Raw genomic sequence first — 14,338 nt, 5'->3', positions numbered from 1 at the left:
GAATTGTTACTTTGAGTTAGAGAGAAAGCAACAGAAAAAACTGTTAAATGTGTTTTTTAAAGTAATGTTAAGAGATTCTCTGAAAATTGACTGTTCATTAATTTTGAGAAAACGTGCTGTGTTCAGTTCTTTATAACAAACAGAGTCATACCAACAATTGATGTGGTACATGAACAAGAATCAGTTAAGAAGGTAGAGTATTCCACATTTCTGGTTGTACCTATCGCTGAAAACTTGAAATGGAAGAAATATGTTACTGCGCAATTTATAAATTGAGAACTTAAATGGATAAATATATTTATGTAAGTACTAGAAAACGTTATTTTATTTTCATATCTAGAAATGCAACCAAAATTTTTCACATGATGGAACTTCAAAATTAAATTACACACTGAAACTTCCTGGAAGATTCAAACTTTGAGCCGGACCGAAACTCGAACTCGGGACCTTTGCCTGTTACACGCAAGTGCTCTACCAGTTGAGCTATACTATAATCTGTTTATCTTAAGAATAAATCTGATGTAAACAAACACAAACGCAATGATTGGCCAGAACTCGTAGCAGAAGTGCACTGGTGTCGTTACGCTCTTGGTTGTAGGTTCTACTTACGTATTAGATATCTTATTATTAAGTTACGTTAAATGGAACTTTAACACATTCAAATGTGTTAACAGCCATCAACGTTTTTCTCAATCACGCTTTAGCTACGTAGTTTTTATTTCAAAAATCGTGTACAGTCACAGCCACTGCAGCGTTGTGCTCTGATTGTCGCGCTGTTAATGCGCAGCATGAAAATGGCTGAGGCTGTTTTCTGTTCCGTAGTGAAACATGCGAGCGGAACAAGATTAAAAAGTGCCGAGAAATAGGCTGTTCTTAATTTTTTTCATAAATTTACTGAGATAATCGGCTTTGAAGTTTTCCCAGTGCTGTATAAAAAGCAGCTGATATGCTGAACTACAGTGAATGTGTAGCATAGTCGGTTGCGTAATAAAGTGTGGTAAAAAGGTAGGTATCTGTTTGTTAGTTCAAATATCCCCAGTACCATTTTTTTTCTTAATTCAATTTGAAATACCTACATCTCGTAATTACAAAACTCATCATCATTTTTATGCATATTGCACCTCTTCTTGTTTTTAATTACATATTGGATACGAAATTCGTGTTTCCATTTCAAATACAAATTCTTAATTAGCGATGTTTTATGAAAGACTGTTCAATATTTAACTATACAGCGAAATTCTTCTGTACTATCTTACGTTACACAAAACTTGTGCAGAAAAATTACCCTGTGGCTAAGTCAGGAATTTTCATCATTCTTGTTTTTAATTACAGTATTCATCATCATCATCAGCCAATTCAATCATTAAATGATGTGGCCTCTTCGAGTCGTGGATTCAGGTAGGCTTTCAGCAGTCTTCTCCAAGTGGGACGGTCTTGGGCAGTTCTCTGCCAGGTGTTACCAGCGATCTTCTTGATGTCTTTGTCCCATCTGTCTGGTGGTCTTCCTCTAGGCCTCCGGTGCTCTCTCGGACTCCAGTACTAGCTTCGTCCATCTGTTGTCTTTTCTTCTTGCGACGTGGCCAGCCCACTGCCATTTCAAGGAACCTACTCTCTCTAAGATGTCATTAACCTTCGTCACAGACCGGATGTCATCTGCCCTTTTCCTGTCCTTTCTTGTATAGCCCAGCATTGATCTCTCCATGGCTCTCTGTGCTGTCCTAAGTTTCCCTTTTGTAAATGAGTTCAGTGTCCATGTCTCGCAGCCAGACGTCATCACAGGAAGAATGCATTCATCAAAATCAAATACTGCTTTCTTCAAATTTACTGACATTTTTGATCTGAACACTTTTGAATTCTTCCCAAATGCTTGCCAGCCAAGCTTGATGCGTCGATAGATTTCTGGCCTTATGTCTCCATATTTATAATCTGGCCAAGGTAGACATATTCACTGACCTCTTCTAGCAGACTGTCCTTGACCTTCACATCTCCAGCTGGGACCCATTTGTTGGACATTACTTTTGTTTCGGAAAGGTTCATGTTCAAGCCAACCAGCTGACATTCCGATGCAAGATCTGTAACTAAGTTTTGGAGCTCTGCGAAGTCTTTGGCCAGTAAGGCAATATCATCAGCAAATCTCAAGTTGGTAAGCCTTCTTCCATTAATTCTAATTCCCTTACCTTCCCACCTCAACTTTGACATAGCCATTTCCAATACAGCAGAGAACAGTTTTGGGGAGATGGGATCGCCTTGCTTGACACCCTTCATGATGCGGAATTCTTGAGTTGATTCGCCGATGTTAACATAAGCTGAAGAATTCTCGTAGATTTTCCTGAGCACTTCAATGTATGCTGCTCCCACTCCTTGCTCACTCAAAGCTTGGAGGACAGCTACATGGCTAACGGAGTCAAATGCCTTTTCAAAGTCAACAAAGGCAATGCAGAGAGGCAGTTGGTATTCATTCGCTCTGCTTATCACTTCACTAACGGTCAGAATGTGGTCAATAGTGCTAAAATTGCTTCGGAATCCTGCTTGTTCTATAGGTTGGGCTGAGTCTAGGGTGGAACTAATTCGGTTTAACAAGATCTTTGTGAAAATTTTGTACAAAATTGAGAGCAAGCTGATAGGACGGTAGTTTTTAATATTGTGAATACTTCCTTTCTTGTGTATCAATATACAGTATTACGTTATCTAAAAACGATAACGTTTTGCGGTTTTCGTCTAGTCGTCTAAGGAGCGTATTGTGGGAGATGTGCAGTGTAGTATTTCATTCTGCTTAAAAATTAGATGACATTAAAAGCTGTACTGTTCCTATGATCATCTCTTTTTACGTGTGAACTGCAGCTGGCCCTCTACGGTCGCAGGTTCGAATCCTGCCTCGGGCACAGATGTGTGTGCTGTCCTTAGGTTAGTTAGGTTTAAGTAGTTCTAAGTTCTAGGGGACTGATGACCTCAGATTTTAAGTCCCATAGTCCTTAGAGCCATTTGAACCTCTTCTTTTCTTTTTTTCTTTTTTTTATTTTTCAGCTGGCCACGTTACTGTAGGCTAGCTGTAGCAGCTGACCGGCCAGAACTGTCCAAGTTAAGTGCACCGTTAAAGCTGTTGTCCCGTATTATCGCTAAGTCGATGTGCGCGTAACGCACTGCACAAAACGTACCCTTATTATCGTACTTGGCAGTTCTCGAGACAGCTTGGCTGCAGCCCCACGAAAACGGAAATCCAATGAGGTTCCAGCAAACGCGGAAGAATACATAGTGCAATGTTTACATCGTGTTTATTCTTATGATGAACGGATTATAGCACGATTAACAATGTGTCCTCACAGATATACTTTCCGGCAGTACTTCGTCTCCTACTCTTCAAACTTCACAGAAGCTCTCCTGCGTATCTTGCAAGACGAGCACTTCTGGAAGGAAGGGTATTGCGGAGATGTGGCTTAGCCACAGCCGGGGGGATGTTCCCAGAATGAAGTTTTCACTCTGCAGTGGAGTGTGGGCTGATATGAAACTTCCTGGCAGTTTAAAACTGTGTGCCGGACCAAAAGTCGAATTCGGGACCTTAGCCTTTCGCGGGAAACTGCTCTAACGGTGAAAGGTAAAGGTCCCGAGTTCAAGTCTCGGTCCGGCACACAGTTTTAATCTGATAGGAAATTTCACAACAGCACACACCTCACACAGAGCGAAAATTCCTTTCTGACAGTTAAACATTGTTATTGCAGGCCAGGTAAATATTATTGAATGCTGCACTACACTTCAGAGTGGACCGGCTGGAGTGGCCGAGCGGTTCTAGGCGCTTCAAAAATAATGGTTCACATGGCTCTGAGCACTATGGGACTTAACATCTGAGGTTATCAGTCCCCTGGAACTTAGAACTACTTAAACCTAACTAACCTGAGGATATCACACACATAGATGCCCGAGGCAGGATTCGAACCTGCGACCGTAGCTGTCACGCGGTTCCAGACTGGAGCGCCTAGAACCGCTCGGCCACTTCAGCTAGGTGCTTCAGTCTGGAACCGCGCGACCGCTACGGTCGCAGGTTCGAATCCTGCCTCGGGTATGGATGTGTGTGATGTCCTTAGGTTAGTTATGTTTAAGTACTTCTAGGTTGTATGGGACTAATGTTGCACTGTATTTGTCTACTTGTGCTTCCTGTATTTGCTTACGTGTCTTGATTTTGGGATCAAGTACATCTCTCATCTGCATCAATTCTATCCAATGCTCCCCTCTTGGAGCGCTATTATCAGTGTTCCTGAATTTATATCACAGTACCGTTCTGAGGAAAAAATCAATCATTTATTCGAAAACTTAGGGTATATTGGCACATTAAAATATATTCTAAACCAAAAATAACCTTAATTTTTTTCTCGAATCACTGCTAACACTCCATTAAACAGCCTTGTTCAGTAAGTTGCTGTAATCTACTGGGAGCTTGAAGAAAGCTAGAAAAAAATAAAAGTTGGAAGTAGAAATGTGCTGCACGATGTCTGAGGAGGATACGCGCTTTCCTTCATAGACGAACTGCGTTTTGCCAAAATCTCACCAACAGATCGAAGTGTTCCATCATGTCTTTCCTAGTACTGCTTCTACACTACCGTTCCATTTCAGATCGCCTCTTACATCCAGACGTAAGACATTCAGATCGGTACTAGGCGTTGTATGTCGATAGTGTATGAAACGAAACACCGATTTAGTTCGTGCTGTGTGCTGTCGTTCAGTAGAATATACGTAAACGGTAATCAGAAGTATCACCAGAGCTACGGAGCACCGGTTACGTGTATCTAGATTTCTCATGGTAGAGAAGGTAGACCGTTCAAACGCCACAGGTGACAATCTTTTAACTTTTGAATGTTGGGGTCCATAAGGTTCCCTTTCTGTGCAGCGACAGTGGAATATAAAATTGTAAAGAATGCAGCAACCAGTCGCGGAAGCATAATTTATTTATCTTGTTGCAAATCGATTTCGACTGATATCAGTCATCGTCAGTGCATTTTTCGAACCGATACATGCCATAAGTAGAAGTACTGTCAAAAAAATGGCTCTGAGCACTATGGGACTTAACATCTATGGTCATCAGTCCCCTAGAACTTAGAACTACTTAAACCTAACTAACTTAAGGACATCACACAACACCCAGCCATCACGAGGCAGAGAAAATCCCTGACCCCGCCGGGAATCGAACCCGGGAACCCGGGCGTGGGAAGCGAGAACGCTACCGCACGACCACGAGATGTGGGCCAGAAGTACTGTCCTTGGAAGATTTCTATCTTGATATAAATCTGAAGAACTACTGTCCTCTTCAGATTTCTATCAAGATAGATTTTTTTAACTGTTTACGCGTGAAACTCTTATATGGAAGAACATTTTCCTGGCATGTAAAAGAACTTTTCGGAGTTTGTAGCAATGTTCTTTTGAAAGTCAGCTTTCGCTTCGTTAGTTGAACGCTATGTACTTATTATTGGTCTTATTATTATTATTATTATTATTATTATTATTATTATTACTTCCGCACGTGTGATGCAATTGTTTTCTTTCTGTTCCGATGGTTCATTCTGTGGAACTACAAATGTACTCTATAGGTTTACTCCTTTGAAAGAAACAAACCGAAAGCAGACTGCCGAAAGAATATTGCTGAAAAACTCCAAACAGCCTTATTACATCTCATGAACACGTTGTCGCATACAACACTTTCACGCATAATACAGTACAGTAAAAAAACGTGTCGCCATTGGGGTCTGAATGGGAGATCTTTGGCACGAGGATCTAATGCTATGCCATCTTCCCGTTTACGCCCGTTTTCCTGGATTACAGCACATACGAGGGACACTCCAAAAGAAATGCACACTATTTTTTTTTAAATCCATCTTTAATTCTATATGTTTGAAAGTTTTACAGTGTGTAGATACATCCTTTAGGAACAATATTTTCATTTCTCCACGTAATTTCCATCCCTCTCAACTGCCTTACGCCATCTTGGAACCAGCGCCTGTATATCCGCACGGTAAAATTCTGGACCAACCTGTTGGAGCCACTGTTTGGCAGCGTGCACAAGGGAGTCATCATCTTCAAACCTTGTTCCACGAAGAGAGTCTTTCAGTTTACCAAAGGGATGATAGTCACATGGAGCCAGGTCAGGACTGTAAGGCGGATGTTTCAGTATTGTCCAACCGAGTTTTGTGATCGCTTCCATGGTTTTTTGACTGACGTGGCCGTGCATTGTCGTGCAACGGCAAAACATCCTGCTTTTGCCGATGTGGTCGAACACGAGTCAGTCGAGCTTGAAGTTTCTTCAATGTGGTCACATATGCATCAGAATTTATGGTGGTTCCACTTGGCATCATATCCACAAGCAAGAGTCCTTTGGAATCGAAAAACACCGTAGGCATAACTTTTCCAGCAGAAGGTGTGGTTTTGAATTTTTTTTTCTTGGGTGAATTTTCATGATGCCACTCCATTGACTTCCTCTTCGTCTCTGGTGAAAAATGATGGAGCCATGTTTCATCACCTGTCACAATTCTTCCAAGAAATTCATCTCCACCATTCTCGTGCTGTTCCAAAATTCGGTGAATACCGTTTTCCTTGTTTCTTTGTGAGCCACTGTCAACATCCTGGGAACCCACCTGGCACAAACCTTTTTTAACGCCAACACTTTCAGTATTCTGCAAACACTTCCTTCCGCTATCCCAACGCAGCGTGACAATTCATTCACTGTGGTGCGTCTGTCAGCAGTCACCAATTCGTTAACTCTCTGCACATCGTCTGGAGTGTGTGCAGTACGAGGCCTGCCGCTGCGAGGACAATCCTCAATATTGCCGTGCCCGCTTTCATCACGTGACCTGCTTGCCCACCGACTAACTGTACTGCGATCGACAGCAGCATCTCCACACACCTTTTTTCAACCTCTTGTGCATGTTTGCCACTGTCTCGTTTTCACAGCACAGAAATTCTATGACAGCACGTTGCTTCTGACGAACGTAAAGTGTAGCAGCCATCTTGAAGACGTGCTGTGACGGCGCCACTCACGGGAACATATTGAACTAAGTTTGAAAACAAGTGAGATTAGATTAGTTTTTCGTTCCATAGATCCGTGCTGAGGAGACCCTCGTGGATTTGGAACATGTCTTTTTTTTTTTTAAGCTGAAATAACAATACTAATAGTATGACTATATACATCATTTGTTTCTATTTAAAAAATTCGTCAATAGAGTAGAAGGACTTAGCCCCTAGTAAGTCTTTCAGGCTGCTTTTAAACTGATCTTTATTTGCAACTAAATTTTTTGTGTTTACTGGCAAATTATTGAAGATGAGTGTTCCTGAGTAGTGGACCCCTTTTTGAACTAAAGTAAGTGCTTCTAAGTCCTTGTGCAGATCATTTTTGTTCCTGGTATTGTGCGTATGAACTGAGCTGTTTGTTGGAAAAAGTGATATATTATTTAGGACAAATTTCATTAAGGAGTAAATATACTGAGAGACTGTAGTTAGTATACCCAGTTCTTTGAAGAGGTTTCTAAAGGACGTTCGTGAATATTCTCCACAAATAATACATATTACACGATTTTGGACTCTGAAAACTTTTGTTTGACTTGAAGAGTTACCCCAAAATATTATAATACCATATGACATTATGGAATGAAAGTAGGCAAACTATGCAAGCTTTTTCATTTTTATGTCGCCTATGTCTGCTAACACTCGAATTGCAAATACAGATTTGTTAAAGCGTTTCTGCAGTTCTGTGGTGTGCGCCTCCCAACTGAATTTATTATCAAGTTGTAATCCAGGGAATTTAAGACTGTCAACCTCTTCTATCTGCTCTTCTTCGTACTTTATACATATGCTGAGTGGAAACCTGTTACAGGTTCTGAATTGCATATAGTGAGTCTTTTCGAAGTTTAATGTCAGTGAGTTGTCTTTAAACCATTTATTAATATCCATGAAAATATCATTAGCAGATCTTTCTAGAACAACACTTGACATACTATTTATTGCAATACTCTTGTCATCTGCAAACAAAACGAACTCTTCTTCTGGCGGTGTAACTGATGAGAGATCATTAATGTACACAAGAAAAAGCAATGGCCCTAAGATGGATCCTTGTGGGACACCACATGTAATTTCTTCCCATTCTGACGATGACTGATGACTTAATTCACTAGTCCCTTGCATTATCACCCTTTGTTTCCTGTTAGCGATGTATCACTTGAACCATTTTGCAGCACTGCCCGTGACACCATAGAATTATAATTTATTTAAAAGGATGTTATGGTTCACAGTAGGAAGGATGTATCTACACACTGTAAAACTTTCACACATCCATAATGAAAACTGTATTTTTACAAAAATAGTGTGCATTTCTTTTGGAGTGACCCTCGTAGTACGAACTAAATTTGAGTTTTGGTTGATACTCTATCGACATACCGATCTGAGTGCCTGACATCTGGAGGTTGCGGCATTATCATTGCCCGTAAGAGTGCATACGACGGGGAGTTCTCCTTTTAGTTCGTAGGGCACGACTGTCACGTTACGGTCAGGACGAAGAAAACATCGTTCTTGTGCAACGCAGACAGGGGATCTCAAGTTGATTCTGTATTTCTAGATTTCCGGAAAGCTTTTGACACCGTTCCTCACAAGTGACTTCTAATCACACTGCGGGCCTATGGGGTATTGTCTCAGTTGTGCGACTGGATTCGTGATTTCCTGTCAGGAAGGTCGCAGTTCGTAGTAATAGACGGCAAATCATCGAGTAAAACTGAAGTGATATCAGGTGTTCCCCAGGGAAGCGTCCCGGGACTTCTGCTGTTCCTGATCTATATAAATGACCTGGGTGACAATATGAGCAGTTCTCTTAGGTTGTTTGCAGATGATGCTGTAATTTACCGTCTAGTAAGGTCATCCGAAGACCGGTATCAGTTGCAAAGCGATTTAGAAAAGATTACTGTATGGTGTGGCAGGTGGCAGTTGACGCTAAATAACGAAAAGTGTGAGGTGATCCACACGAGTTCCAAAAGAAATCCGTTGGAATTCGATTACTCGAAAAATAGTACAATTCTCAAGGCTGTCAATTCAACTAAGTACCTGGGTGTTAAAATTACGAACAACTTCTGTTGGAAAGCCACATAGATAATATTGTGGGGAAGGCGAGCCAAAGGTTGCGTTTCATTGGCAGGACACTTAGAAGATGCAACGAGTCCACTAAAGAGACAGCTTACACTACACTCGTTCGTCCTCAGAATATTGCTGCGCGGTGTGGGATCCTTACCAGGTGGGATTGACGGAGGACATCAAAAGGGTGCAAAAAAGGGCAGCTCGTTTTGTATTATCACGTAATAGGGGAGAGAGTGTGGCAGATATGATACGCGAGTTGGGATGGAAATCATTAAAGCAAAGGCGTTTTTCGTCGCGGCGAGATCTATTTACGAAATTTCAGTCACCAACTTTCTCTTCCGAATGCAAAAATACAGGGTGATTCAAAAAGAATACCACAACTTTAGGAATATAAAACTCTGCAACGACAAAAGGCAGAGCTAAGCACTATCTGTCGGCGAATTAAGGCAGCTATAAAGTTTCATTTAGTTGTACATTTGTTCGCTTGAGGCGCTGTTAACTAGGCGTCAGCGTCAGTTGATGCTAAGATGGCGACCGCTCAACAGAAAGCTTTTTGTGTTATTGAGTATGGCAGAAGTGAATCGACGACAGTTGTTCAGCGTGCATTTCGAACGAAGTATGGTGTTAAACCTCCTGATAGGTGGTGTGTTAAACGTTGGTATAAACAGTTTACAGAGAATGGGTGTTTGTGCAAAGGGAAAAGTTCTGGACGGCCGAGAACGAGTGATGAAAATGTAGCACGCATCCAGCAAGCATTTGTTCGCAGCCCAGGAAAATCGACTCGCAGAGCTAGCAGAGAGCTGCAAATTCCACAATCAACTGTATGGAGAGTCCTACGAAAAAGGTTAGTTATGAAACCTGAAGGTCAACTACCCGAGGCGATGGATCGGCCGCCAGGCAGCCCGTGACAGAGCACTTCATCACTGGCCTCCAAGAAGCCCTGATCTTACCCCCTGCGATTTTTTCTTATGGGGGTATGTTAAGGATATGGTGTTTCGGCCACCTCTCCCAGCCACCATTGATGATTTGATGCGAGAAATAACAGCAGCTATCCAAACTGTTACGTCTGATATGCTACAGAGAGTGTGGAACGAGTTAGAGTATCGGGTTGATATTGCTCGTGTGTCTGGAGGGGGCCATATTGAACATCTCTGAACTTGTTTTTGAGTGAAAAAAAACTTTTTAAATACTCTTTGTAATGATGTATAACAGAAGATTATATTATGTTTCTTTCATTAAATACACATTTTTAAAGTTGTGGTATTCTTTTTGAATCACCCTGTATTTTCTTGAGCCCAACCTACATAGGTAGGAATGATCATCAAAATAAAATAAGGGAAATCAGAGCTCGAACAGAATGGTTTAGGTGTTCGTTTTTCCCGCACGCTGTTCGGGAGTGGAATGGTAGAGAGATAGCATGATTGTGGTTCGATGAACCTCTGCCAAGCACTGAAATGTGAATTGCAGAGTAATCATGTAGGTGTAGATGCAGAAGCAGCGCTGACGCGGTTTCTTCGTTCCCGCAGGTCGACCATGGTGGGCGGCGACGTGGTGGTGGCGTTCTACGACGCGTCGACGGGCCAGTTCCGCGCCGACGACTACTACATGTCGGCGACGGCGCAGTGCGACGGCCAGAACGGCGTCTGCCCCGACGAGCGACTGGGCGGCCGCAACGACGTCGTCGTCGTCTCGGGCCGACGGACCCGCGGCGTCACCACCGTCGTCTACAAGTGAGCACTCCGGCTGCAGCCCTCTGTCCACCCTGACCAGCACACTCTGCGCCCTGCAGGACATTCCATTGTTACACGCTAAGTCGCAGTGGGGGGGGGGGGGGGGGGGAGACCCTGGGACACACAAACAGAGACCCACGTACAGGATGTGTCGTAATTAACAGCGAAAACCGACACGGGATAAACTATTCTGAACCGTGAATTTACTTTCAAAATCTTTTCTTAAAGAATTTACTTTATTTACTACAAAAGCCAAACGAGGATAATGGAATGTAGTCGAATTAAGTCGGGTGACGCTGAGGGAATTAGATTAGGAAATGAGACACTTAAAGTAGTAAAGGAGTTTTGCTATTTGGGGAGCAAAGTAACTGATGATGGTCGAAGTAGAGAGGATATAAAATGTAGACTGGCAATGACAAGGAAAGCGTTTCTGAAGAAGAGAAATTTGTTAACATCGAGTATAGATTTAAGTGTCAGGAAGTCGTTTCTGAAAGTATTTGTATGGAGTGTAGCCATGTATGGAAGTGAAACGTGGACGATAAATAGTTTAGACAACAAGAGAATAGAAGCGTTCGAAATGTGGTGCTACAGAAGAATGCTGAAGATCAGATGGGTAGACCACATAACTAATGAGGAGGTATTGAATAGAATTGGGGAGAAGAGGAGTTTGTGGCACAACTTGACAAGAAGAAGGGATCGGTTGGTAGGGAATGTTCTGAGACATCGAGGGATCACAAATTTAGTATTGGAGGGCAGCGTGGAGGGTAAAAATCGTAGAGGGAGACCAAGAGATGAATACACTAAGCAGATTCAGAAGGATGTAGGTTGCAGTAAGTACTGGGAGATGAAGAAGCTTGCACAGGATAGAATAGCATGGAGAGCTGCATCAAACCAGTCTCAGGACTGAAGACAACAACATACTAGCGATTCATCAAGAACATTTCACATTTAATCACACTATGTGAGCGTGGAAGTAGTTGCCAGTGAGTAACTGATGAAAACTAATTAAATTTCGTTCAACAAATGGAAATTTTATTCCTAAAAACCCCTTTTTTTTTTAAAAAAAAAAGACATTTAAAGATTATAATCAGAAAGCACCCTCCAAATATCGAGTTGCAATTTATTCAGAGGCAGAAATAACAATTTTTTTTGACGGTATGAGCTTTCGGGCTGAGAACCTTGCCGCTCCCTTTTAACATGGCCGTAGTTACGAGCGCTCACAACAACCTCTGAAGGACTACACTGGTGCAAATCTGCAACATACCAGATTACTTTAAACTAAAAATTTTAACAACTCACACAAACACATAAACTATGCACCCCATACGAGGGATGGAAATGGTACAAACACTCGCATTAAAAAAAAAAAAAAAAAAAAAAAATTACTTGCCACCGAAAGTGCAACTTGCTTTTAAAAGAAAATTCTTACGGTGGAAGGGTGGCAACTTTATATACTAAAATGACCATTTAAATAAAAAGCCATAAAATTCCGTCTTACATAACATGTACAAACATGCTCTACATTACACATATACCGCCTCTCAAGATGACAGGCAATATAAAAACATATTTGAGGAATTGGGCCTTTACACCTTAAGCAATAAATTCGTTAACACCGAATCCGACAAACATGACAGAGGCAGCTATTAACGTACGACAGACCGACCGACAGACAGACAGACACTAACTGCCTAACAAATTCGGACGGGAGACAGACGAGCAAGCTGGGGACGAGAGACTGACCAAGAAAACAAGTAGAATTTAACAAGTAAGTAAAAAAACATATCACGAATCACTTAACTTCTAATAACCTGTGATGCCTGGCGAAGACCTGGCGCAACACCCCCAAATCGCCCTACCGAACTGTCCGCTGCCAGCCGCTTCAACGGACGCAGGAAAGCGCCGAACTCCCCCGTCTCACGGCGTCGCAGCTCGCACCTGCCAGACCGATGTCGTGGGTTGACTCCGGTTGCTCTCGTGTCGGCAGCGAAGCCTCTACCCCTCGCTATACGACGCGGCGCACTGGACTGACGTGGCGAACTCACTTGCACCGACGCTCAAGGCGGACAAGTCATCTTGTGTCCCAGTGCGCGACCGACCAACCGATCGATCCAACCGCCAATAACCGTTGCCTGAACAAACTCGAGCAGACTGACGGCCTAACACTCCGGACGACAGACACACCGACTGCCCCACACTGACCCGGCTGACCAACTGACCAGACACCCTGAGACTGACAGACTGACCTCACTCCCAAACTGACCGACTGCCGAGCTCATAGCGCCCCTTAAATGCACGTGAACAAGCAACCTTTCCCCTTTCCCACCAGAAGGAGACACCAAAGCTGCGATTGCCACAGCGGCGCCACCACCAGAAACGGAGGGCGACTGCCTCACACTACGCGCTGCGGCGCGCTCTTCAAAACAGCAAATTATTACCACTGCTCATATACTTTAACACAGGAGACAAAATTTAACTTAATTTTTGTTGATCTTAATTATTGGAACTCGTTCCTCAATGACCTACAGTCATGCAATTTGGCAAGAACCAAGCTGTAATAGTATAAGTAATGGAAAACGTCCTAAAATAGTTAATTTGTAATTATATAACACGAAAAAATATTTTTTGACATTTTTTATCCAACTGTTTGTCTGTTCGTCTGTTAAGACCCCTTTTTCTCGTGCACAGGTTGGAGTATCAAATTCAAATTTTTGTCACTTACCAAGGTCTATGTTCCATTGGTTTTGTAAAAAATTTAAGCTATTACGTCAGTTCAGTCAAACAATACGACTTTTATGTCACGTATTCTGATACTCGAAAACTCACTCATCAAAACCTATAGGGTACTTCCCCTTGATCTAGAATCGTGAAATTTGGCAACAAGTAAGGGTTCACAGTAAAACTAAATTAAAAAATCTAAAAATTGTTAAATTGTAATTATAAGGCATAAAAGATATCTTTTTGCCATTAGAACATACATTCCAGTCACCATCGGTCAAAAGCCTGTAGACGAACATTGCAACATGGAAACCTAAAATGTAAGTTGTAGTCATATTTTACTGAGTAAGTAAAAAATAATACATCAGATTTTCCATATATATACTTAAGTATCATGCTCGCTTGTTCTGTGGTACTACCAAAGAAAAGGGAGATAAAAATAAGAAAAAATATGACAGTGGGAAACGCCTGGCCATTATTTATCGAAGTGAATGAATGAACAGTTCACTTTTATTTTAGATCTTCTCAAAACAAGGATATCCTACATAATTCTAAAAATAATTATTGTTGGACAAAGCTTTGGTCAATTTCGTGTTCTGCAGGTCATTTCTTTCAGTAAGTGTTATTATACTGACAAGTAATTTCTTCTTACATAGTGAGATAGAAACAAAAACATTCGAGTATACATTGGCGTGCAGATAATCCGTTGGCGAGAGGACTGCCAATTGTAAATCTAATTAGGCTAGAAATTCACCCATAGCCTACCTTAAAAAGAAATACAATACTACTTC

General features: G+C 41.9%; 1 protein-coding gene across 1 annotated transcript in view; it reads left to right on the top strand.

Annotated features, from left to right (window-relative positions):
* Positions 1-14,338, top strand: part of LOC126253641 (protein Skeletor, isoforms B/C) — a 749,163-nt gene that overhangs the window by 674,272 nt on the left and 60,553 nt on the right. Inside the window, exon 8 of the mRNA XM_049955137.1 lies at positions 10,626-10,829. Coding sequence (XP_049811094.1) covers positions 10,626-10,829 — 204 coding nt within the window. The remainder of the gene's footprint in view (positions 1-10,625; positions 10,830-14,338) is intronic.

Source organism: Schistocerca nitens, chromosome 4, assembly GCF_023898315.1.
Source record: "Schistocerca nitens isolate TAMUIC-IGC-003100 chromosome 4, iqSchNite1.1, whole genome shotgun sequence".
NCBI lineage: Eukaryota > Metazoa > Arthropoda > Insecta > Orthoptera > Acrididae > Schistocerca > Schistocerca nitens.
The sequence above is the reverse complement of the archived record's forward strand: the minus strand, read 5'-3'. Positions and strand labels throughout refer to the sequence as shown.